General features: G+C 37.8%; 1 protein-coding gene across 4 annotated transcripts in view; it reads right to left on the bottom strand.

The window, feature by feature from the left end:
* JPH1 (junctophilin 1) overlaps positions 1 to 26,215 on the bottom strand; it is an 82,719-nt gene that overhangs the window by 8,211 nt on the left and 48,293 nt on the right. For all 4 annotated transcript variants that reach the window (XM_069854241.1, XM_069854240.1, XM_069854238.1 and 1 more), the window contains exons 3-4: positions 22,849 to 22,967; positions 1,850 to 2,511 (exon numbers count right to left, since the gene is read on the bottom strand). In XM_069854241.1, the coding sequence (XP_069710342.1) occupies positions 1,850 to 2,511; positions 22,849 to 22,967 (781 nt within the window). The remainder of the gene's footprint in view (positions 1 to 1,849; positions 2,512 to 22,848; positions 22,968 to 26,215) is intronic.

A 26,215-nucleotide genomic window follows, 5' to 3' on the forward strand; every position in this document is an offset into this window, starting at 1 on the left:
AAGACTCTCTCAGCTCCAAACTGTTATTTGGTTTGAATGGAATGCAGGAAAAATAAGGACTATTTCTATTTTCACCAGAGCTGAACAAAAAATTCCAATTCAGGCTAAAATTCTGTGTGTGCTCACTCAACATTTAAAAGCCTGACAGCTTTGTGTTACCCTACATAGAAGACATATCTCTGAGATTTTAAAGGTTAAAGGGCTGATATCAGCTGTAATACAGATTTGCAGATTACAAAACCACTGTGAACATCTACTTTGATCCACATAGAATAGAATATAAGCTTCCTGCTGAACTAGAGGATATCATCTTGGGAAAACGCTCATTATCAAACTATTCAGTGACAGCTTCAAAAGCTCAGCATTTTAAAAATGATGTTACCTTTAATTAATATATTAAAAGCAACTTAAAAGAAGACTTTTAGATAAATCTCTCCAGCTGCTGGATCTTCTTACACATTTGCCTGTTTGCTTGGGAAACTATTGTATAAAGTGTACTTCTAGAAAGTGATTTATCTATCAGATTTTTCTTTTTTTTTTTTTTTGCTTTGAATCTTTCATTTTAAGATATGCTTTAATAATTCTTGCAGCTCTTTGGGGGACTTTCCCTTAAGGTTTTTTCCATTTTAAATCCCTGATTTACAGACACGCATTTTATTCCAGAAGTGGTTGCATCCGTGCCAAAAAACAGATAAAACAGACTCCTATGTACTCTTGCTTAATCTTTCCTGTTGATAAATCTAAGGATTATATTAACATCTCTGAACAACTGCAGCAGACTAGGAGCTCATGCTCTGTTGCCTCTTTTGCTTCTGATCCACCATTTTTTTCCAGTTCTGAACCTGCATGGCTAGGCTCTGTTAACTGTCTTTCAGCATATGCTCTTACATTTTGCTGTGCATCATGTAGACAATAACACTAGCATCTTTCTTAGCAGGCAATTTGGATCAGCTTGTATCGGTAATCTGTTACTTTATTATTTTCCTGGTTTCTGTGTTTTCTGTAAACTTTATAGATTGCACTATAATGTCCTCTTCCGTGTCATTAAAAAGAATGTTAACAAAATAGAGCAGCAGAATTAATCCAAGAATGACCTCACCTGAATAATGCCAAATTACTGCTATTTTTCCAATTACTTTTTGAGAACCATCAGCCAGCTGTAAAAAAATTTCTTAACATGACATTTAGCTTTTGCATTACTCTGGCTTCCTTGTCAAAATAAATAACTGTGTAAAAGCAAACCAAGTGACCTTCTTGATTGAGGATATGATTCCTCTGTCACACCTGGAGATGTCAAGCTTGTTTGACAAGATATTTTACAGTGCATGTAGGTTGGAAATTCTTACACCTCCTTATTTTTAAATTCTTTATTAATGGAGTCTGGTGTCAATTATTCAACTATTTTGCCTCAGATCAGTGCTAGGCTATCTGGATCTCATGAAATGGGTTCTGTTTATCCCATCTAAATAATGACACGCTGTTTTTTTTTTTTTCTACTGGACCACCAAAAATAAGAAATAATTCTTATAAAAAAGAAACAGTACAACAATTATCTAGACATCTTCATTCACTAAAGGTTAACTTTTCGGTCTACGGCTAATAGGGATTCACGTTTCAAAACTCTGCCAGTATCTGGCTATCAAATATTCCTTCTCAGTTTTCAAAAAGAATAATTTAAAGGACTAGAATATATGTTCCTCACTCCAGTCTGAGGTAGTGGTTTCTAGCTAGCAAACTGTGTTCAGACGAAGATTTGACAGAAGTGAGTTTTGCCTGTCTTTAGGTTTCAGAGCTCAGCATTAGAAGAGGAAAGGGCAGTGCAAGTGAAAAGGTTTTTTGCAATACTCACCGAGCTGTTTTCTACCTCCTTTTCCACTGCTGAACGTGATCCATTATTAGCTGGGTTCTTTGGTGCAGCAAATTCTGGTTTCTTAATTTTTGTGTCAGGTTTGTTTTCTTTGGCATCTGGTTTACCCCCAGACCTAGCAGGACTTGGCTTCTGTGAGGGTGGTATCCGTGCAAGTGTTGATGGTGATGGGTTGACATATTCATCTTCTTCCCTGAGCTCCTGTGGAAGCACTGTTGGATTCATTTTTACATAATAACCATGGTAGTGACCGTGTAGCTCCCCATTCTCTGTGCTGATGGGATTGTGATGGTCTGAAGACTTTGGCTGGTGTTTCACAGCTACTTCCTCCTTTACTGGTGCTTTCGAATATAAAGGCTTGTTAACTGCAGGTGTTATATTCTCAGTGGCTAAAAGCTTTTTTTCTTGACTGGGTCTTGACCCGGAACCAGAGCTTTGCTTTTTCAGTTGCTTTAAAGGAGAAGGCTCAGAAGAGAGAGGAGGACTATGCCTTGGACTTGTTTCTGGCGTTCGAGGGGGTGTAGTACCTTTTCGATAAAAGTGAGGTGACTCTTTAGGGGTAGGTGGTTTTTCCTGAACTTTTTCTTCAGATTTTTCTTTCACCTCCATTCCTTCTTGAAATTTTTGTTTGATATAATCAGGGCCTGAAAAACAGTGTAATAGAGATATGATTAAAACAAAAAAACCACTTCACAGTAAAACTATTGCATTGGGATGTCAGACTGGACTGCCTCATTAAAATGTAGGCAGGGGCAGGTGCTACCAAAAATTCACTGACATCCACAGTGATTTACTCTAAATCGGTCAGTAGTAGAAGTTACTGTATTTTTTGGGAATTGTTGAACTACTTACTAATTTGGTCAGTCACTTTTTCTTCTGCTTTGCAAAGGGTCATAGGACATAAATTGTCTTTAAGTCATGTCTGAGGGTCTGAAGAGTGACTTAACTTACAAATCTAACATCCTTTCTTGTTTTGACGTACGTTTTGCTTAATTACCCTAATCTATTTAACTTATACCCTCATAATGACAGTATCCGTTTGACATGGAAATAATCAACCATCAAAATGAAACGTCTCTTTTGCTCTGTAACCTATAGGAAGTAGTGCTTGAATCCCTTTACTTCCCCTTGTGTCCATGACAACCTGTCTTACATACAAGTATTGAATTATCACACATTAGCTTTGTCTTCCTTATCCAATCACTTACCATATGAAAACACAAGTTAATCACTCTAGTCAGTAACACAAGTCTGCTTAGAAGCTAGGAAGACAAATTTTCTCACATTCACTAAGGAAATACTTACAGAGCAGCTAGTATGAAGAATAACCTCTCCTGAAATCCCAGCTAAACGCTCATGAACACATTCACCACTAGGACTCACCAATCAAGGTACGTTTCTATGCTGCTGTTTACATAAAGACAAGCTGGCCGACATGCTTAGCTCCAGGTTTTGTTTGTCTGATTTAACAGTTCAATGCTAAAACTTGAGCAAACACTCTGCTGAAGAAACAAAATTGCTGTAATACTGTTTGTATTGTGGGCAGGTTTTTCTATTTTTCTTCCTAAAGGCCACATCCCAGATTTCAGGATCAGGTCCTAGAAGAAGTCAGAAGCTGGGGAACTCTGTTAACAGAGAACCGCAACAATCTTTCTGTATTTTGGATAATGGCTTCTGCCAAATACATTGCAACTGTTTCTCCACTTCTATCTCTGCTAACACAACGCCTTTCCTTTGATTTCTTTCATCTTTTATTATTCTGTAAATGAGGCTAATCTGTGTTTTATGTCATAGAGAAATTCTATGTCCAGAGAAGAAAGTATGCACACATTTTTCTGCTTTTCAGTTTATAGGCGGCTTAACTGTGTCAGGCAGATACAGTGTTTTTACAGATGCCAGCAGCATATGCATCACTACATAGTGCTGAGATGAGAGGAAGGAAGGAAGGAAGAAGGAGCAGTATGAATTTTTTGGAAGTTACTGAGTCATCTGGTAAGTAAGCATTGCTGAGAAGAACTGCTTGGCATGCAGTCTCTTTTGAGCAGTAGAATCACAATGATTTTGGCATCTCTAAATTCCAGGAGTGGAAATAAGGAGTTTTTGAGAGGGAAAGCTGGACATAGACAAACAGGGATTTGTTCCTAAATGAAGTTTGAGGAGGAAGCTTTGAGGAGTTAAGTCTGCACAGGGAGAGAGGACAAGAGGACTGGTTCTTACAGCTTTTTATAATATTTCTGGTAAAAGAGAAAGCAGTATAACATGAATTAAAAGTTGCCATATATAAAGTTACAGTTATGATCACCATGCACAAAATTTTCCATCATGTAGGGGATTTTCTTCCATCCTTGCTGAGATGCATAAAGGTTGCACTGAGGTTTTTAACATTTATAAACCCTGGTTTTCTTCTCTGTTCACATGGGATATAGAAATGGATAGCTAAAAGAGCTCTGCCTAATCTTTAAGCTCAAGCCACAGAGCTGTCAAATTGCAATGATTATTTATCATGGACACATCCACATCTACCTTAGCTCATTCCTGATAATTGCTATTCCAATTGGAATATTCTCTCTTTAGCCTTACAATGCTGCTGAAATGGCACCTGCTTTTCTTCTGATCTATCTAGAAAATTCACTTTCTGTGACAGCTCTCCGCTGCCCAACAGATGTAAAGATATGACTTCTCCTAGTATCTGATAGCACTTGACAGACTGAAGACACTTTCATAAGGAACATATTTGGGCCTCAGAAATGTCATCCCTTTCCACTGTTTCCTATGATGAACTACAAGCCTCCCAAGGCTGGCCAGAGGGATTCTCACTCTTCCTGAGACCTTGAAACTCCAGTTCCTGTAACAAGGTAGTCAGATCTCAACTGCCTATGTTTCCACAACACACTGGTAGGGTGGAAACTAAAAAAATTAAACCAAAGCAAAAATGCCATCCTTAACTGAAGCACTCCAAAGTAGTTAATTGTCCATAGGCTAACAATGCCATTTTTTAACTGTGTATTTGGCAATGTTTGATGGTAAGTGACACTGAGCCTGAGCACAGAAGGCTGTAGTTTTCTGCATCCAAGTAAAATCCAAGGGTGTCCGACCAGACATTCAACAATTACCTTAACATAACACAACAGTCCTCTCTCCCACGTCCTTGTACATCACATATGGCTATTAGAGATACATCCCTTGCCTCCAGTCTTGCCAGGCAGGTCTTTCCAACACTCAGATTCTTGGCTCTGTGATCAAGTTAGCTTTGGCGATTGTCCAAGGACTTTTTTTTACATCTGTTCACTGTATTAAGTAGAATAAGATTATGCACCTGTCTGATCCACCAGCTACACGCAGCAAGTTCTTGCTCCCTTCTGAGGACTAGGAATACTTGCCAAGACTTACCTTGTACCCTTTCTGTTTAAGGCATTATCTAACACTACAGACATGGCCAACAGTCCTTCTTGTTCAGCATAAAAGCAATCTACAGTGTGAGTTTAAAGGAACCAGGGTTGAGAGAATTTGGAAAGAGAGTCATTAACATCTGATCCTACAAGATTTCTCAGTTACCTCATCTAAATGAGGGAAAGAATAGCATTTGAGGGTAAGAAGAAGATAAGATGGGATTATCTGTCTAGGAAATAAACAGAGAGTTCTGCTCTTCAGTTTGCAGTTCAGCCAATCAGTAGATATATTCCTAGAGAAGATATGTCTGAGTGACTAAGGAGAATCTAGTATGGAAAGCAGAACCAAAAAAAGTTTCCTAACCTTGTGAAGTTCTCCTTGTGGATGAACATGTTTTTTTTCTTATGGTGACATGCTGGCCAGCTATAGTTGGTTCAAAACTGATAAATCTTTGCTGGCTGAAGGTCAGCCATGGGGCAGTTTTGGCTCACACCGCTGTTGTGATGCCAGCACCTGGACGGCACCACTGAAGTGTGAATTAGCCAGTATTTGAGAGAGAATAGCCTCTGAAAGCCAAAAGACTGCGTGTATGCGTGTGATGTGTGCACACAGAGTCTCATACAGTTTGCTAGTCTGCTTGAACAGCATTTCACTGATGGCTGCAGGGTGAGGGAAGCTTTGGTTTGGTTGCAGACACACTCATATTTGTTCTAAATCTAGATTTTCTTGTTGAGTTCTTCTATAACATGTCCTTCCTCCGGGAAGGGCTCCAGTAAGTGACGTGACAGGATGGCCAGCCCTGTAAATGAGAAGAGAAGGGTGCCCTGGTTCTGCCACAGCATTTTTAGAGAGGTGACAGCTGCATGCTTTCCCCCATGGCCTAGTGAGGTATATGTATTGGCAGCATGGGACTGTCTCAGGATTGTGGCTCAAGCAGTGTCTGAAAATGTCATCTTGGAGAACATTGTAAATGCAGTGTTTCCCAAGAGGGCTAAAAAGAGACCTTGTACCTTATCAGTTCATAAAGACAACTGAAGTTTGAGAAGAATTGCAGAATGTGCCTAGGAAAGTGAGGAAAAAGGCGTAAGTATGTATCTATATATACGGGCTTCAGTTCACACTCCCACCTATTCAAACCAGCCAGCTTCACCTATTTTAACCTGTTTGCAAAAGAAAAAGGATGAGGATATGGGAAAAGGGTGGGACTGAATGAAGTTAGTAATTAGTTAGTAATTTACGGAACTAAAATACACTAGACCGCTGAATTTAAACTTGTAATATGAAAACTGAAGTATACTATATATTCTAGCACATTTTAGTTCTGTATAGTACTATTTTCTTTAAGAGTTAATTCATTGCATCCTACTCTTTTGCAACTTTCCATGTACTCCCATGTGACCTTGTTATAGCATACTGCTTGGTCCACATGTAAAAAGGAATTATGCAGTGGACATAGGTTTAAAAGGTTTTCTCTAAACTGAAATTACTTAAGAGACAGAAATCTATTGATATCAGCAAACAGTATCCACAGGAAACATTTTAATAGTATCGGATTCATTTCACCTGAGAAGGAATGTTCTGAGAAACTCCCCATGAGTTCTTACTCTGGAAGCAGCAAAAAATTTTGGGAAAGTAGGTTTCTCTGAGCTAAGCTTGAGACACTATGCAATACAGATGACAGCCTCTCTCCACACTATGACAGAAGATGTCCTGCAGGCCTGGACTCTACGGGACTGAAGCAGGTTCCTGTAAGACCCTATAGGTAAGCACAGGCTATAGCACTCTAGCCATCTTGTCACCTGACTACCTCCAATAGCTGTGGTGGACTGGTACTCCAAGTTGTAATGTGGCTGGCTGCTGCACAAGGGGTGAGGATCCTCCTTCCTCTTTTCCTCCTCCAGTTTGTGAAGGCCTAGACTCAACCTTTAAATCAGTTAAAAGAGATTTGGATGGAAGGTGCTGTACTTATAACCTGTGTAGAAATGCTGAGTTGGGGATCATCTGACATTATCAACGACACTGTGATTAATCAGGTCATCATAACTTGCAAAACTACATTTAAAACCTAGAGGTTGTTGTGTTCTTTACTGTAGAGATCAATTTTGTTCTTCAGATGTCCTCTCTATTTATTTTTCAGAGGAAAATTAAAAACTTTGCAAACCCACCTCCTTAATATATGGAAATAGCTTTTAGGTTCTTACTCTGTTGAATTTTACAGAAAAAAAGAAAAAAAAAGACAAAAAAGAGCTTCTCCTCAAGAAAAAAACCCCCGACTTTATGAATAATTTTATAAATATCTAATAATTTCTTCATGATATCTTCTCCACTCTTTTGTCCCCACAGCCTTACCATTCTTACAGTCCATGAAAAATAACAAGTTCATACTGCAATTTTATTAGTCTTTTCAAAGAAAAAAAAGATTACTATGCCACTAATGCCAGCTCTAGACTATATCTATAGAATATAATATTCAAATAATTATTAGGCAAGTATGCACTTATTTGTGTCTTTTAAACTAAGGTACACATCATGTCACGTAACCTATTGTTAGCTCTACATAAAGAGTTAACAAATGCATAGTGCTATATAAAGAGTAACCTAGGTAACATATGACATAATTTCACAATCACAAGAAAATTTATGTTGCACTTATAGATAAGTTCCTTCCATGAAGCAGATACTACACTTCCTAATTTTGTTTACACATATGCATTGTTAGTGGAAAGACCCTCAGTCTTCACTGCAAGTTTTACCAATTCTGGGCTAATGTTGACAAGATCACAGCTATTTGTGCAAGCGGTCTATACAAAAAGCTCCCGAAATTAGATATCGTTTTTCACTAAACTCCTGAACATTTCTATAAAAAAGAGAGAATTACTGCTCTGAAAAGTTCATGACCTTTAAGAGCAATACGAAAGACAGCAAAGAGGTTATACCAGTAGCCATTTTACATATGGGGGAGCTAAAACGAAGGGAAATCGTGACCCGAAGCACATGCTTCACCTGAAAAATATCTCTGAATTCAGTGATCAGTTGTCAATAAAGCCCTGCCATGCTCAAAGCTTTGCAAAATCTTTGGTAAAGTGTTAGCCTAAATTTTTACAGGAAGCCTGTGTCAAAACCAGGAACAGAGTGTAAGTCTTCTGAGTTATCAAAGCCATAAGTTTGTTGCTTATCTTCATAAATGTAATCTTCCTGGAGAAGCAGAACACTGTCTACTGAATTTATTGAAGCAAAAGCTGAAGTCTCTTGTGTTTAAATGCATTGTACTAAAAAAGGAAAACATAGTTTGCTGTTGGTTCTACAGGTTGCTATATACTGTACAAGAAACAGGCTGGTGAAACCACTGGATTCTTATATTCTGAAGTTTTCTAAAGTATCATTGTTGTCAACAATATCTCTGCTCTCATAAAAGATTTATTTGCTACTCTGATGAACATTAATGAAACTTGGAAAGCTTAGTGACCCATTAAATGATCAACTAGTATTGGATCTTATTTCCTGCAAACATCCAACATGCTCTTATGTTAGGATTTTTCAGGGTAAGACATCTATTTTATAATAATTCCTCAGATTTCAGGATGGTTAAGGTAGGTGAAGGAAATTAAAATAATCATTTATCAGTCTACTAAAAGAAAAGATTCAATGAGTCATTATGAAACTGCAAATAACTATATTCAGTAAATTTTAGAAAGACAAGGATTTTTATTATTGCTTCATTTTGTGTGGGGGAAGAACTATAATTAATGTCATTAGTACTTCCTTGGTTTTATTCTTGTTTTTCTGAAGGCAATACTGGTAACAGGAAAAAAAAGCTTTTAACTGCTAGGCTGCTGGCTTGAATGCAGCTCAAAAGCGTGGAGGGCTGTGCAATGCATGTGTAATATATGTTGAAGAACTCAGCAGAGCAGAGATATGGTTATGGTTAATGTTTGGCAACCATTAATGGGGACTGAATGGGGCTGGAAATTAAGGGATGAGGATTATAGCCATAGGGAAATTGATAGATATAAGGCAAGCTGATTAAAGTGGCATAGGGCTCTGAGTCATCATTTCTGCCTAACTTGTACATGGTAGTTTAAGAGCTTATCACCCCAGATGTCTGCAGTATCCTTCTAACGGAGATAGTGGCCCAGCAATAGGACATGGAATGGTACAACTGCTTCATGGCTGGGTCAAGGTGAAGTGAAAGAGCATTTGACTTGATTGCCAAGTTGGAGGTGGGATTTCCCTAGAAAGAAACGCCTTACTCCTAGTGACACATATATATGTTATTTAATAATTCCTTAATTCAAAATGACATATGTAGGCCCTGTAGCCCTGTTTTGGCTGCCTCTGAAGTCAGTTATGCCAGCTGGAATAACGGCTCTGCTTAAATGTACTTGAGAATACTTTAGCGAAAACAATCACACATTTCCTAAAGTTTAAGAATAAAGCATGTTGCAAAAGACAAACAGGAACTGAAATGGAAGGGGCCCTTGACACTATCTGGTGAGATTTAAAAGAAACCCAAGTCTGGATGCCTGCTTTAAATTTTAGCCTCTGATGGCAATGGGATTTTGGTGAGGTACGATCAACATTTCAAATGATAGCAAGCAGCAAGGAACAAATAAAAAATCTTGCTTGGATCAATATTTAAATTCCATTTGGCTGCCTTAAAATAGTTTATTTTCCTGGACTTATTACCATTAGCATGGAAGCACCATGGCTGCCTAGGAATACAAACTACAAGGTAAATAAGAGGGAGAAGACTGCATGCTTTGCATAATTGAAAAATACTCTAAAATATGTTTATCCTTTGGGATGCTTTGTAATCTTTCCTAATTCAATCTTACTACCAAATTTTCATTTCCTCCTCACCCCCCCACATGACAATACCTTCCCTTCACTGAAATTTTCTCCAGCTAAGGCTTCTAGGGCTTCTCAGCCTGTTGTTAGCATTGCTGCTTCCCATAAGCACTGTTCCTGGTAGCCTGTCTTCTCCTTCTGCACTGCAGGCTACATTGAAACTAGCGTGTGCCAACAGTTACTCACTAGATTCATGAACATCATGGAGAATGATGCTTGCAAGTATTATTTTTATGGAACTGTTGTGATTTGATCTGGTAGCCTGCTGTCCTTTAAACCATGTACTACCAACACGACCTAGAAATATTACATAAAGAGAGCACATAATGTGATATTATACTATTGCCACAACCTGAAAAGCATCATCATCATTCAGTAATGTAAAAGTTAGAATACACAAATATTCCACCTTGGACTCACTTTAAAAGGTAGCATCTCTGAATACAAAAAGGTTTTAATGCAGTTCTAAATGCAACCTTCCCTTCTTGCTAAGCAAAGACATGCACCTACAACAGGTAATCACTGGTAGAAATTACTTATTAAATGTCTTATGCAGAATAACCCCAAACATACAAATTCCTATGTATCAAGGTTGCCCTCTCAACTACTTTCTTTATCTCTGCTCAGGAAACAGTTTTGTGCAGTATAACTTCCAGGTAGTTTTGCTAGAATACCATCTTTGAAATACCTGCCAGTACTTTATTTTCCTAGTTTTGACATCAATGTAAATGAAGGGGCTTTCTCAAAACCCAAATCAAAAGTTTCCTGTCATGGACTAGACAAAGATCAAGAGTGCTGAGTTACTTATTTACTAGCCACACATGCACTTAGTCGAAAAACACAGATAGTTCTTATGCCTCTATGTTTACTCTGCTCTGATGTTAACACAGCATGAGAGAACTGTTTGTGTGGCCTGTGATCCATCTACTTTACTACTAGTCTCTGCATTTCACACAGATACTTGTTGTAGATGGTATCATGCTATCTCACAATGCTGCAAGAAACTTCTGGAAAATTTTAAAACAAACACTCAAGCACATGAACTTGAGATGCTAGGAACAGTGATGACCACAAAAAAGGAAAAAGACTTCCACCAAACCATCCAAATCTTATGCAATATCATAAACTCGTGAGTCTAGCAGCATGGTGATAAAACAGGGATGTTAGGGCAATTCCTATCTGTATGAAAACCAGGCTGCCTCTTCTCTCCCTTACTATCAGTTCCTCCAAATCTGAAATTAATACGAGTCATCCTACCATTAACATACCCGAATACAATACATAAATAGTATTTTTGTATTTTCAACTTTTTGTATTCTCCAATAAACAACTAAAAATAATTAAGGATGAAAGAATCTCTAAAAGGAAGACCTTTCTTCCTCAAAAGGTTTATAAATGCATCATTATAGAGTAGACATATATGCACTGCAAGATGTGAAGACAGGAAAGAATAGACTAATGAATCTCAGAAACTGCCTGTAGTCAGCACTAAATAAGAATGTATTTAATCTGACTGTAGATCCAATCTCTGCTCCATTTCTGTGACTGCTTTAGGTGACTAAAGTAGCAGTAACATTTGTGAAACAGGGTACAAAATTCATAATTGTACCTGCATAGTACATTATGCTGTGTAGATATTTACACTTTTGGATTCATTACCATCAGAAAAATGTAACAGATTTATCTGATAGATAGCTCTATGAATGCTGTGCAGCTCTTCCCAACACTTCACTGGGGCATCAGCTTATGGATGCTGAAATTGCTCATGACTAAAATCTTAATTGTGGTTTGCTTTACTTACCCCAATTTTCTGTTGATGAATATGCAGGTTCAAAAAATATATGACAATATTATATGGTGTTGCATATGGCTCCTGTATATAGGGCAGCCTTTATTCTTTCCAGGCTGGATAATATACATGTGTTGTATTTAATGTGAATGCTTCTGGCTAAATAACACATGTACTATAATCCACTTGAATGCTTCCGAGCCTGCAGGCTGCTTAATAGGAGATAACTGAGAAGGTAAATTTTTAGCTTTTTCACAGAAAATCTAAAGCCTACTTTACTTCAGCTGAGTTGCATCGAGCCATGAGGGACATTGAAGCCTGGTCTCAGTGTATGTTTCACTGCTATAATTAAGAACGCTACATAAACCTCTCATCACCGGAATATTTTTCTGAAACCTACAAAAAAAATCCACTGGAAAATTCAGCATACATTAACTGCAGCAGTAGAGTTCTTCAAGCTCCTTAGTATCTATTATAAATGATGGTGATGTAGTTCGAGGTAAATAAGAGTCTGTGTTTGAGGTAAATTGTGACTAACTCGGTTGCTGTAAGGAACTTCATTCTCTCAAAACTAACCAAGGCCATTCACAAGCTGATGGAAAAGGAGCTGCACCTGCAAGGAAGGCAGGATAGGGCAAGTGACCCTAAACAGACCAACAGAGTATTCCATCCCATATACATCATACTTGGTATAAAATTGAGACATCACAAGTGTCTTAATCTCTTCTGTGACAGCCGACGTCCAGTGAGGACCTAAGGCATGTTCTCATATATTTATAGATATTTTATTACTTTTCTTCTTCTTCTTCTTCTTTTTATTTCATTAAAGCTGTCAGTTTAGTTTCCAACCCTCAGATCTTTTTCCTGTCATTTCCCTCTCCCCTTTCCCTGTGGGGTGTGTGTGTGGAAGGGATTTTGGAGGCTCAACTGCACGGTATTAGCTGCTGAAGTTTGGCCGGGTGGGGCTAAACTGTGGCAGATGGGCAGAAGTGAAAAGCTGTGACTCTGTTCTCGTCACAACTGCATATTCTCTAAAAAGATTAATTCCATATCTATAAAGAGACTGTTAATGTGGCATAATAGCTGCCGTTAGCCACCAGAATTCACACTTCCTTATATTTCTTTCAGCATCTCCGCATCTTTCTGATATGAGGATGCCCAAAGATATACACAATATTTCAGATTCAGTGTCATGGGATCACACAGAGAAGGGACCATTCACCTTCTTCGCCATGATGTGCTTCTTCTGTATATAGAGTCTGGAAGAGTATTAGCTGCTTCTCCTGCCATATCACATTTCAAGTGTGGGGCTATCTTTCTGCTCCACGGGAGTTCGGCAATGGACCTCAACAGGAGCAGGTTCACATCTCATCTCCAGCTGGCTGAATCTGTCAGCCCTTAAGGACTTCTCATACCACTTCTGAGGAGCAAGTAGCTGTCTTCAGTTTAAATACTTTGTCTGATAATCCTGCAAACTAGTCTTGCATTTGGTGAGTGATCACTGCTGTAAATGGTAGCAGTCACTTGCAGCTACATGTGGAATCCTACCGAGGATATAGTTTTCCTCCATTCAAGCTTGTGTTTGCAATACACCACTTCACTATTACTTGCCGATTTAAATTACATGCTGTTCACCACACTATAGAAATATGCAACATATCATCCATGACATCTGGCTAGCCATTAGTGAAGACTTGGGGGAGATGACTACTACATTTCTTGTCATTTTATTAGGCTTCTCTTTCCCTGCTTTCTTTCACTTCCTTCTTTTTCTCATCAACAACCTCCAGTATTCCTACTGGAATTAGACATGAAAATGATGTAAACACATTTGAGTCTCCTTTTGAAAACATTACAGACAACTGTCATGTCTTGTCTTTTAGCTAAACAGGAAAATATACTATAATTCATGTTCAGGATCAAAACTGAAATTACTTTGGCAGTTATGCTTTACATTAAAAATAGAATACTCAATGGGTCTTAATATTTGTTGTTCATTGTTCTCTTAGTATATTCTCTGCTCTTGCATAGCCGTCATGGGTTTGCCTTTCTATTTCATATAAAAACTTTCAACATAAGCATCACAGTTCCCAGTGAGAGACTGGTAATAAGTGTCACAGTGGTACTAGATACACTGCCTCCTGGGCCACATACTAATATGGAGGAAGCAACAGGTTTTTCTTCCACGCATTTGACTGTCTTTGCAGAATTTGATATCATATATTGAGAACAATTTTAAAGAAAATTTCTTACACAAACCAACCCTCAAGCTCCTGGGCCATCTCTCTGCATACGCAGGTTTACATAGATATAAGAAATTACTGGAACTATGGTAGTTGTTCTCCTGATATGGATCACACAGCTTCAGATTAAAACTGTAACTACTTCCACAAGCAACTCAGAACAACCACAAATTGACATGATTTAGAGATCTTGGGAGGAGAAGAAAAATATTGTTCATAGCTGTCAGATGCTTTTCAATGCAATGTTTTTGCTGTTAAGTGAATTTCATAATAGAGTGACATTTTTGCCGAAGTCCTCTAACTTTTGGCTCTTTTAAAATCTTTATTTGACAAAAAAATAGCGTCTCCATGTTTTTTCTCTAAACACTTTTCCACTCCTGTGCTAAAAAAAAAAAAAAAAGCAGACCCTAGGACGCGCAACGAGGGTTCTAGATGTCAGCATTTCTTGTGCCTGTGGAATATCTGCCAACAGGCTCAATACTGGAGAGACATGAAGTATATGTATGTCATCAAACAATCAAAATTACATTTGAATGATTTATACAGGCAAAGTAACATTGAAATAACTAGATAGTTTTAGAGTCCACTGGATTTAGTCACAGATTTACATCTACATTACTTACACTCCAGAAATTTAAAGGGATTCATCATGATATGATAATGTTAGGCTCCATTTTTGTAGAAACTTCCTTTATCTTACTGCGTTTAGAGAAAAAACAGTTGAATTTATGAACTTGGGAGATGCAAAAACAGGTATAAAATACAGGCACCCAGAATATACTGTTTTTAAAATACATGCATTTATGAATGTTTTGGAGGATGAAGAGTTAATCAAGTATTTTTCAATATTCAGAAATAGCATTCCATGAAAACATGACAGTATTCATTAAGTTACATTGCACTTCTAGCAAAATTAATTACTTATATCTAGCAATGGAATCAATTAAGAAGCTTAAGAGCCTGAAGTGAGCTAACAGAACTGACTGCTGCACTGGAAATGCCAGAACTATAGAAACAGAAGAATCAAGTTAATTCTTGTAAAACTAGGGCATATGATCTACTTAGTCTTCCATCCTATTCTGGCTTCTCTCCCAACAGATGAGGTCTCTCTCTCTCACACACACACACAGTAAAAAGAGACTGTTCCTGTAAACCTTTTGTTTAACAAATTAAGAAAAACAACTACGTTCACCTTCAAAATAGTTCCCTTCTGAGTAGACACACAGCTGCATATGATGCTGTCAATGTTCAAAGCAATTCCACAGACCATTTTCTGAAAGGCTGTTGAGGATCTACATTATTTTTGCTTTCACATCTTCTACTGACAAAAAATGGGTTCCTCTGAGCACTAACCTGATCTTTGGGAAGAGGTAGAAATCACAGGGAGCCAGCTCTGGTGAACTGTGTGGGTGCTCAAGCACAGTGATGCTGTTATTAGCTAAAACCTGCTTCACAGAGAAAGCATTGTAGGTTGGCACACACCAATATTTTCTGACAGAGGGTAAGAAAATGTCTGTATTTGAACACGCATCTGCTCGTACTGAGTGAACTGATTGAGTTGAGCCTTATCTCACTGTGACAGGTTAGAACATGCTCTATAACCATCTCTTGTCTCTCCCCTCCCACTCCTGATCCTGAGCTAGTCTTGTTCTTTTGTGTTGGACCTTGTATTCTTGATCTTTTGTATTTGAAGAGAAACCTCTCATCATACCACTTACCACTCTGACCTGACAGTGTCATTTCGCCCCTTCACCTCTGTGCTCTAGGTTTTCATTTCTAAATCTGAAGTTTGCAATATCCATTTACTGCTCCTCTTCTCCAAATCTATCCCATACTTTTCATATTTTGTCAACTGCCTCTGACAAAATACTTCTGCTTTTCATCTAATACTGTTTGAGGAGTCTTTACTGATTTCTTAGTCAGATATCAGAACTCTCAACCTCCTCTGACACAGCTGGCCTTTCTCCTCTTCTCTTCTGTTAACTTCCATGATTCATCCTTTTATTCCCTGCTCCTTCTTATTTCACTTCTTAACTATACTGTCATGGAGGATAATCTCAGATTACCCTGTTCTTTGTCCCTCTACCAACTCTTTTTACAGTCATATTTAATCTTAGCATACAAAAAAATGCAACTACCAATTCCATGCTGGCTGTGTTTTAGTTCCAAATTTGAATCCTGGTCAGATTATGATCTCAGTGAATAATTTACAAGAATAATAGGTAGAAATCTTTATCTCCTCCAAATTCTCAGTAGGATCTTCTATATCATAGTGAACTGTACTATATTACTCTATGCTACTCAGGTCTACACTCTGAATAACATCTTTCCTTTTCAGATCTCTTTCTGAACTCTCTCTACTTCTAAGTCAGTCTTACGTCTTGCAGACTTTCTTGGAATAAATTGCCATGTATATCAGCCATCTGTTTCTCTGGCCTTGACAAATGTGGAATGCATCTGCGAAGACTATTTTTCTCTAATGTTCTACTCTTCCCTCTGTTTCCTATTTCCTATAAAAACAAGAGTAAAAATCCCACAGTAAGTGTGAGCAATCCCACTGCTTATGGTCAAGTAGCAGGTACGGTAACAAGCACAGCTGTAGACATGTGCTAATGTAACCCATATCATGTGTTAAAAAAATAACATGAGAAACCTAACCTTTTTCAACATAGTTTGAGCCTTCACTGGTAAAATATAATTCTTGCAAAATGAATCACCATGCTAGTGAAAATTAGCACTGTAAGGAAAGTTTTCACAGTACAGTCCTTGTTAGCTGAATTTCAACATGGAATAAATATTTATGATGCAGTTATAAATAGGATTTATAATGGAAATGTTGACGCTGTGATAATACTCCCATGTGACAGACCCTACTCTATCTTGTCCTTGGCTGATGGACATTGTGACAGGCTAATATGGAAATTTACTGGAAAAGGCCAACAGTGGGCATGTTCTGTGTCCTAGAAAGAATGGTTCTTTTTGGAAGCAAATTAATAATTTTTAACAGGAGGAGTAGGCAACTGAAACTCTATGGTAACACCGACCTCTTTGTCTCAGATTACACCTGTAATTAACATTCCCACGGTGGCAGCTCGGATAGATACATCTAAGCTAGAATTCAAGAAGCTACTTCAAGACAGCCAAGACAGCACTGAAGCTAGTCCAGGCTAGCTGCCTGACTATCTAGCTAGCTTAGTAGTTAGGTCCCATGGCCTTTACTAGGCAACCACAAGTTATACCTAGATGAGAATTAACTACCTTAGTACTTAAGTGAAGCTTGTGAAAATTACAGTGATTGTAACAGCTTTATCTCTTTACAGGAAACTGATTTTCTGTCATTAGTTTTAAAAGTTAATTTGCTGAAAACTAATTACATTTTTTTTCTAAGCAAATAATTTGATTATGTGACTCAAAAGTATTGTCAAAAGATTGAGAAAGCATCCTGAAGAATTAAGGCTACTCCTCTACAACCTCTCATTCCTTTGCCTTCTCCCAAGCATCCTCTCTTATCCTAGATGCATGTGGAAACACTGGGGAGTGGGTTGAGCCAGCATGCATGTATGGGAGTGGGGCAGGATGAGTAGAGACTGCCAGCATACTGGATGGGCCTCACACTGGTCAAGAGTAAAGATGTGGAAGTGGGGGGGGGGCATCTGTACCCAGGGCTTGGCTAGTTTGGCGATAAGTTTGGAAGTCAAGTTGTGAAGACTGTTACAGTAAGAGTTATAAAAAGAAAGGGGAGAACTAGAATGAGTCTTGACAATGACAGCTTTTAATGTACCTTCTTTCTTTGATTAAGAGATATAACAGAAGTGCCTTAAGATTATTCTACAGGATCTGACTTCTCCAAAGGAGAAGGAAGAGAAATGAAGCAATTATAGAAAAAAATGCCATAGCAAGAATCCCGACAACAGTTATATGGGGATGATTAAGCTGTATGTCAAATGATTTCAGAAAATGAACAGGCTCTTGTATGACTAAGGATAACCAGTGAGCTTCCATATGCTTTAAGGCACAAACTGACGGCATGGCTGGTAACTCTAATCAGGCAAAATGCTCATTGTAATTGGCTTTTTTAAATAAAAATATCTGGCCTGGTCCACATGCATTTAGCCAGTGCATTCCAGTTAATTAGCGTCAGGCATAAGTCTCTCTTTCCTGTCCATATGGAGTTTGCATTTTGTGAACTGGAGGAGGCAGAGATGGCAGAGATGAAGAAGATGGGAAGGATGTGTTTTATTCCAAGGCTATAGACATCCACCACTGGTCAAAAGAAAATGTAAAGCACAGTTGCTCTTTAAGGCTTTAAAGGCCATTAGAAATTGCATTATTATAAGCTTAAAGTGCTTCTTTCTGAAACTAGTCATGTTCAGCATGTTAGTACTGATGCTGTAACAGTAACCAAGCATTACAGGAAAAAATATGGTAAAACCCAACAAACTTATTTTTTAAAATCTTTGTTCTTTGCTTATATCTTCTGCATAAAGAAAAGTTGTCCACCTCTTTAGAGACTGTTAATTCATAAACTACTCCTTGATTTCCCTCATGCCTGGCTTAAGAGGTCAAAGGCTGGATGAGTTTTTCTGGTGAGCCATGTATGTTTCTCTGGCAGCTGGTTGGCCTGACAAATAATCTGCCACAAACCAATTCAGATCTGAATTTCGTACCTTAATTGCTCTATAGCAAAGTGCCCAGACTGCTCTTACCCTGCAGCAAAGTAGTTTTACCCTTCTTTCATTTAATCAAATGTTATTCATTCAAACTGGATGAAAGAGCAGTATCCGTTTGCTGCAGGATATATACGCACACAGACAATTATGGCTTAGCTGTCCAGTCTGTGCAAGTTCATACTTCAGCTTACCTCCTGACAGTGTGTTTACAAGACCATGTCCTAGAGGTGGCTTGTGGAATTTAGAATGAATGTGTAAGTCAGTAAGTCAAAGCATCCATTAACCTTGTGCAAGATTAGAACAGCTTTTTCCCCTTTTTACTAGCTGACAAAAGCCTTTCTTTTCTCTTAACACCTTTGATACAACACTCCATTAGTCATTTGCCCTTCTCTAGCTCTTAACAAGAGATGCAAAACAGTGGTGCTTTTTTTTTTCTAAGCAAAGACAATTTCAAACTGTCCCTGGATGACTCCCTTGAATGAGGATATGTATTGGGTTTCATTTGTTTCCTGCCTCGGTATGCTCTCTTTTGACACATCTACATCCTGATGCCTTTAGGAAACAAACAGGTCAGAGCCGGGATTTTTCAAAATTCGTTTTATTTAATGATAAGCAGGCCTGCAAAGTCCTCCATAAAGACTGCAACATTTGTTAAATTCACAAAACATATTGTCTTGTGGATAGGGATCAGCAAAGACACTCCATCCTCATAGCTATTAATCACAAGTCAATGCCTACTACAGCAGCAGAAGCAAGGTCTTGCCTGAGGCTAGTGAGAACAGGCTTAGAGAAAACAGCTCCCTGTAACCTTTTAAGTCCTTACACCGTGACACAGACCTTTTCAATCATACTTGCTTTCCTTATATGTAAATATTAAGGTAATCAATTACTGTGAAAGCTAAATCTGAAGATTTCTATGGTACCTCAATATTCATGATGCTGATTGACATTATTATTCTCACCTGCTGAATGCTGCTTTGCTTCCTACCACTTTGTTCTCCTTTCAATCTCTTCTTAGACTATATTACAAAGCTAAAATCTCCTGGCAGCTTCTGATGAATATCTTAATGAAAATAAACTTCAAACATTAGAGGAAAGTAATTGGGAAGTATGAACTGTCATGGTACAGCGAGTGATGAATATTCACTGTAATTATAAATTGCACGTAATATGTGGCCCAGAAGGCTGCTTTTTAAAAGCCTGAAATGTAAGAGCTTTATTGAAAGATTTTCAAATATTTAAACGGACTTAGGCCACAGGTAATGCAGAGATCACTCATTAAGACAGAAAAAAAGCTTAACTTGTTACCAGAGAGGTATCTGTATTTCACGTTTCCCCTTCTCTTTTTCAAGAGACGTATTGACATACTACATCCATTTATTTATTACGGACAGCATGCTTCCCTACCGTACTAAGCAGTTCAAACAATGACAGAAAAATTACACTTTCCCACAATAACTTATTTTCAAGATAATTAAGCACAATGGAAAGCTTTCTCTTAACTATAGTTCAGAGACTGAGATACAATACTTCTCATTACCTTCTATAGCACTAACAGAAACTTATAAAGGTACTGCAAAAATAAAAAGCTCAAGCAACAGAAGAAAAACAAGAAGTTGCTATTAGGAAGCAATAACGGTTACCTTCTTTTCATTCAAATATATGAAAAATGCTATTTGAAAAGCAGAAATCTACTGCTGTTTGTGTGAGCGAATGTAAATATTTAAAAATATTCTTCGCATAAATGAAAGAAGCTAATGCTAATGTTGTCCAATAACTCATAGTATGACACTCAGGAAATATATAATTAAGCTAGTAGGTGTACAGGTGACCCTTACGATTAACTGGTACCAGAAAAAATGTATGTGAAAAAGGCACCATGCGCACTGAGGATGGAAAGTATGTCTGACATGATGATATTTGAAAGGATCACACAATGATGTATGAATCTGGTGGAGTTTAGCAGCTAATTTGGAATAACTGGAATTTAGTTAACGTCTTGGCTTCTTAAGGTGATTTAAGCAATACGAATAGCATTTTTTTCAAATGTGTACAAATATGCTGTATTTGGCCACCTTGAAAATAATGAGAGGAATGTAAAATTTATAATCCAAAAAAGGTATTTATCTTTTTATATGTAGTTAGCTAACTGACAGACATTTCCACAAATCCTTCCCTTCTGTAATTGGAATAAAAGTTTTAAATGAAAGGAAAATAAGAATCCTGCACCCTCTCTCCCCAAAACTCAGCCAACGTGTCAGCAATGCAACTTCATATCCTGTGTCTGGAAGTGAAAAAAGACACCTAACAAATTCTTGATCTGGGGGATTTCTTGGTGTCAAATTTCACACCATCAGGTGTTTCCATCTTCTCTCCAGTACTCTAACCATTTCTTTATTTCAGGAGTTTGGCAGCTTTAAGATACTTTCATTCCAAACGCTTTAATTCCCTCTTAGTTATAGTTTCTATCAACTTTCCTTTCACAGCATCTCTGTTAATAGTTCTTTGCACGGCCAAGTTTACAACTTCTTAACTTATAACTGATATGATTAACTGCTGCTAGAAACTGGGAGTTCATCAGTTGATGGGAGAATGAAATAAAGAAATAAGAAAAAGACTTGAATATCACAGAAGTAAGTATAAGCCACTAATGTAGGTCCACAGGAGAGGCTGTATTGAGGTAATATCCAACAATGAAAGGTATGTATTGAAACAACTTTAAAACTAGTAAAGTCTTACTATTGGAAATAGTTCTGTTGAGATACCTATAGTTCTGGACAGCCATGTTTAGAAAGATGAATTTAAAACAGGATGGGCACAAAACAGATAAGGTGAATGGAAATTCCAGTCTGCATGATGTGACCAGCCCTTGACTTATGCATTAAACAAATAAAAAAGAGTGCCTCAACCCTTCCAACCCCCAAATATATAGATTGCTCTCTACAACTAAATACTTAAGAATAAAGAATAAAACACATTTTTGAAGCTAGCTGAGAGTAATGATTTAGTAACAAGCTATAGACAATGCTCATTTATACTAAAAACTGAAGTAAATTGGTGGGGTGTTAGAAAATATTGAAGCACGTTGTTGTTCTTTGATTTTGTGGGTCATGATATTAGCCTACATCCACCATATGAGTACATTTAAGGATAAAGGGGTCAGTGGCTGAAACAAGGACGTGCAGAAGGTGAAGGCAAGTGAAAATGAATGTCAGAGCCTTAATATATATTAGCATACCAGTGCAGGCAAGTCCTTGAAAAGCAATAACAAGATACGATTCAACTCATTTGACAGGTGAAAGAAAGTACAAACTTCTGAAAATACATTAAAACAGCAAGTGTAGTCCATTTTATCTATTCAATGTTAAGCTAAAGAGCAGCACACAAAAATACTAACCTCATGGGAATACATCAGAAAAACAAAGCAAAACCAACTTTGCTTCTTTTTATAGCAAATTTCCAAACCACCTAACAGATGAAAATGCGTTGCAATGTTGATATAGGTAGCACAGACTTAATTATATGATATCTTGAGTATGGGTCTAATGTTCCACAGATCAGCACAGGCACAACAGAAGAAGATGCCCTCATAGGTTATGTATGTGTAGCGGTAAAGCATTTTCCAGAACTAGGAACTTAGCTAAACAAGACTGTTAAGAATGCCCTTGGTGAGCAAAAAAGCTAAGAATCTTTCCCCTAATAATCACAATATAGAAATAACCCAAATTTCTGTTGATTTAAATTCTCTGAAGTCTGTCTTTGACACTGTCTTGATGAAGCTATTAATTTGAGGCAAAGTTGTATGCTTGATACTGACTTTTTGACACTCAACTGTTTTTACACAAAGCAATAGTAATTGAATGATTAAAAAATGAACACAAAAGCTCCTTGAGCAATGTACACTCTTCATTACTTACATGACTATTGTTTTTGTATAAATGACAAATTAAAAACTAAATAATTTTTTTAACTTAATACAGAATCCTTTCACTGCAAGAAAAAAACTCCAAAAAATTTAAAAAAACCCCAAGTTATAATTACCTGGTTGGTAGAAATTTGGTGAAAGTTCTCTGGCAACTGCTCTTGCAATATCACATTCCTGGCGAGCAGCCTGAGCAGCCTGATCCGCAGCATCAGCTTTAGCTCTTGCATGTGCAGTTCTGTACAGAGCAGAGAATAGTTTATATGCAGAGAAGTCTTTTATGAGCTACATCAATAATGAGAAAGCAAAGACTATTATCCTCAGCTACCGTACACTATATTGTATAATGCACTCTTAGGCTCGCTTGCTGTCAGTAACTGCAAAACAGTTGAAATATTTCAGAATCAACACATTATTCTTCTCAGTTCTTCAGTCCTGCTCATCCTTGTAGATATACAATTTACAGTCTAAGCTTATAATTAAAATTTCTAAATACAAAAAAACAGTATGTGATCAAAACCTGGGATTATGATTTTAATACACACTATCAGAATGTGTACAGAAGTGTACAGAAGGTCAGACTGGGCCACCACACTGACTTCTAAAGAGGGGTTTGTGAGATCAGGATACATGGCATTCAAAGGGATTGTGGAACGCTATTACCTTTACAACATTTCAAAGTTAACGCTAAATGCTGGGCATCATGTAAAATCTTCTTGAAGGGCAAAACTGACATATTTTGGCCCAGAAACCTGAGAAACATTTTCCACAATCAGACCATATTGGTCTGGAATGCAATGGAAAACGTGTTAGATGCTTCAATAGGCATTTGTATAAATGGAGACCTAACAGTTTTAAATTCTGGTAACTCACTGAATTTCAAATCCAAAAAACAAGGTAACTTTTCTGAAGTCAAGTCAACAGTCTGGAATACCTTTGTAAAGTAATCTGCCCTTCACGTCCACTTTTTTTCTTTCTGCTGCTTCTTAAAAAGCCTCAAGAACAGCTTGTGCAAATGCCTCTGATTCCAGATTGTGTAAATTGATACTTGTGTTACTGCAAGATTGCATCACTGTTTTTTTAAAGTCATCTGTTTAAAAATTCCTGATGGCAGTGATCTCTCTGTGCCTCTATGACATTAGCACACAGCCTAAAATGGTTCAACAGAATGGAGGGGAAGCTAAACATGGTAAACCAGCAGTGGTTTTTTAGCCTCTAGAGACATTAATAGCATTTCTAAACCAGATATATTAAATTTTATGATCTTGGGAATTTTCTCATAGCATGCCAGTAGAAAACTGATACTTAAGTAGAGAAAAAATCAGTTCAGAGCACAACAGCAACTTTTATCCCACGTACCTGGTGATACTAATCAACATCAATCAAATAAAACTTTTAACAACTTTGCTGTAAATATTCAGTTTTATTTTCAAGGAATAAGGAAGAGTTCCATGTGTTTTAGACAAAGCAAGAAGTAAATGTTAGCATTAACAAGAATGAGCATCAAGAGATTAACAGTATGGCAAACTCTGCATATCTAAACGGAAGATTAATCCCATAGGGTAACAGTATAAACACAGACATCAAAAACCCCACATAGACAGTTTCATTTGTGGTGCTTGGGGAAGATTTATTTAAGTTACATCCTCCCTAAAATGTGTGCGGGGATAAATGTTGAATGTTATTTCAAAGCTTAGCTTGTCATGACTTAATGGATAAATATCAGCTCATGCTGCCTTCTCATGGGTCCCTCTAGGTCTCCGAGATAAAAAGATAATGAGCAAATAAGCAGTAACATCTTCAACTTGGGCTCAGGATGGGGGAAAGAAACTGTTAATCAAAACAAATACATCGTATAATCCCATATGTGTTCTGTGCAGTTCATGAATGGCTGTACGATTATGTGCCTGCTTAGTAACAGTAATCAAACCCGTTCTTTCTCTATAATCATTATTTTCAATTAGATAAGCTATTCTTAGCTCCTGGATAATTATGCCTATGTAGCATGAACTTAATGAAGCAATCCTAGCACTGGGACACTGTTTTGCAAGACACTAATGCAGTCTGCACACACATAAACTAGACGCTCATCATCCTTTTGTGATGATAGAACAACCAGACTATTCTAACATAAAAATAGTCTAATACTATTGCCACTGCTACAATAGCCATTTTAAAAACTAGTATACCTAAATGACCAGCATCAGGAAAACATACTGCCAGGAGAGTACGGTTATTTATTGATGCCTGTGAAACTTCCCTACTATTATACCAAAGACGCAAATCACACATTCTGTCCAAACATACTGTAGCAAAGCAGTGAAGGGATCAAATGATGACATGAGTAAAAAGCTAGTGAAACTTTGTCACGTGAAGCTAGGCAGAAGCAAGTCACTTCAGGAAGAAGTTAATGGAACAGAAGGTAAATGAGCGCTGCTTTCCTGGGCTGTCTTATCTCACACCTTTTTTTTTTTCCTTTTTTTTCAACTCGCACTTCCTGCTGTTCTGCCCCTTTTGCACTCACACTCAAGAGTTCCAGCAGACCAGAACAGGAGCGACTGTGAACGCTGCCAAGGCATGTCTCAGCGACATACTTAAGCAGAGCCTTAGTGCTGTACAGTCAGTGAGAGACGGTGCAGCAAGAGGGACTAAACAGGCACAGGAGAGTAAGGTACAAGACCATTGTTTATGCTCCCGAGCAGGCCTTTGGCCACCCAGAAATGTGTGCACATGGCTGTGCTGAGACATTTCCCTGACAGCCTCTTCAGCAAGCATCATCAATGACATATGGCAAATGTGAAAAGAACAGGAGAAACTGGAAGAGCTGGTGCTTCTGTACAAAATACAAGCATTGTGCTTCACCTGTGAACACTGGCTCGTCACTATTTGTATTATTTGCAAACTATTAATGTGAGATTTGGACAATTCACGGGCTAACTTCAGCAACAGTGATATTCCATGTGAGGTCTCAAACCTGCATGACAGCTTTCAAACCAATATAAAATATAAGTGTTTCTTCAAAAAACCCAATTTTTATTTAGAGGGACAATTTACCACAACTAAGGAGTCCATAGTGGTGGCAAATACAATCAAGACAGGGTCAAAATGAAGTTGTATCTGTGGCAGGAATCAAACTGTAGTTACATTAAAAAGGAACTCACAGGTACAGTTCACACAGTGTTGGTATCAAGAGACTGCATGCGGAGTACCTGAATCTACCCGTCTCTGTTGTCAGAGAGTGAGGGCTGGAGGACCAATACCTGACTGAGTAACTTTGTTATCATTAGAAATTCTATTTGGACTCATATCAAGATCTGATTTTCAAAGAAGCCTAAGCTTTCAAGACTGTGGAACAACTGATAACACTACCGATACCTCTTTTTTCTGTTTCACTGGATAGGTAAACTTGTACCATCATAGCTACACTCAAGAGATCATAAGCACAAAGCTAGGGGCTTCTTACAAGCAGTCTCCTCCTCCAGCAAT

The sequence above is a fragment of the Phaenicophaeus curvirostris genome, chromosome 3, assembly GCF_032191515.1.
Source record: "Phaenicophaeus curvirostris isolate KB17595 chromosome 3, BPBGC_Pcur_1.0, whole genome shotgun sequence".
In the NCBI taxonomy this organism is placed as follows: domain Eukaryota; kingdom Metazoa; phylum Chordata; class Aves; order Cuculiformes; family Cuculidae; genus Phaenicophaeus; species Phaenicophaeus curvirostris.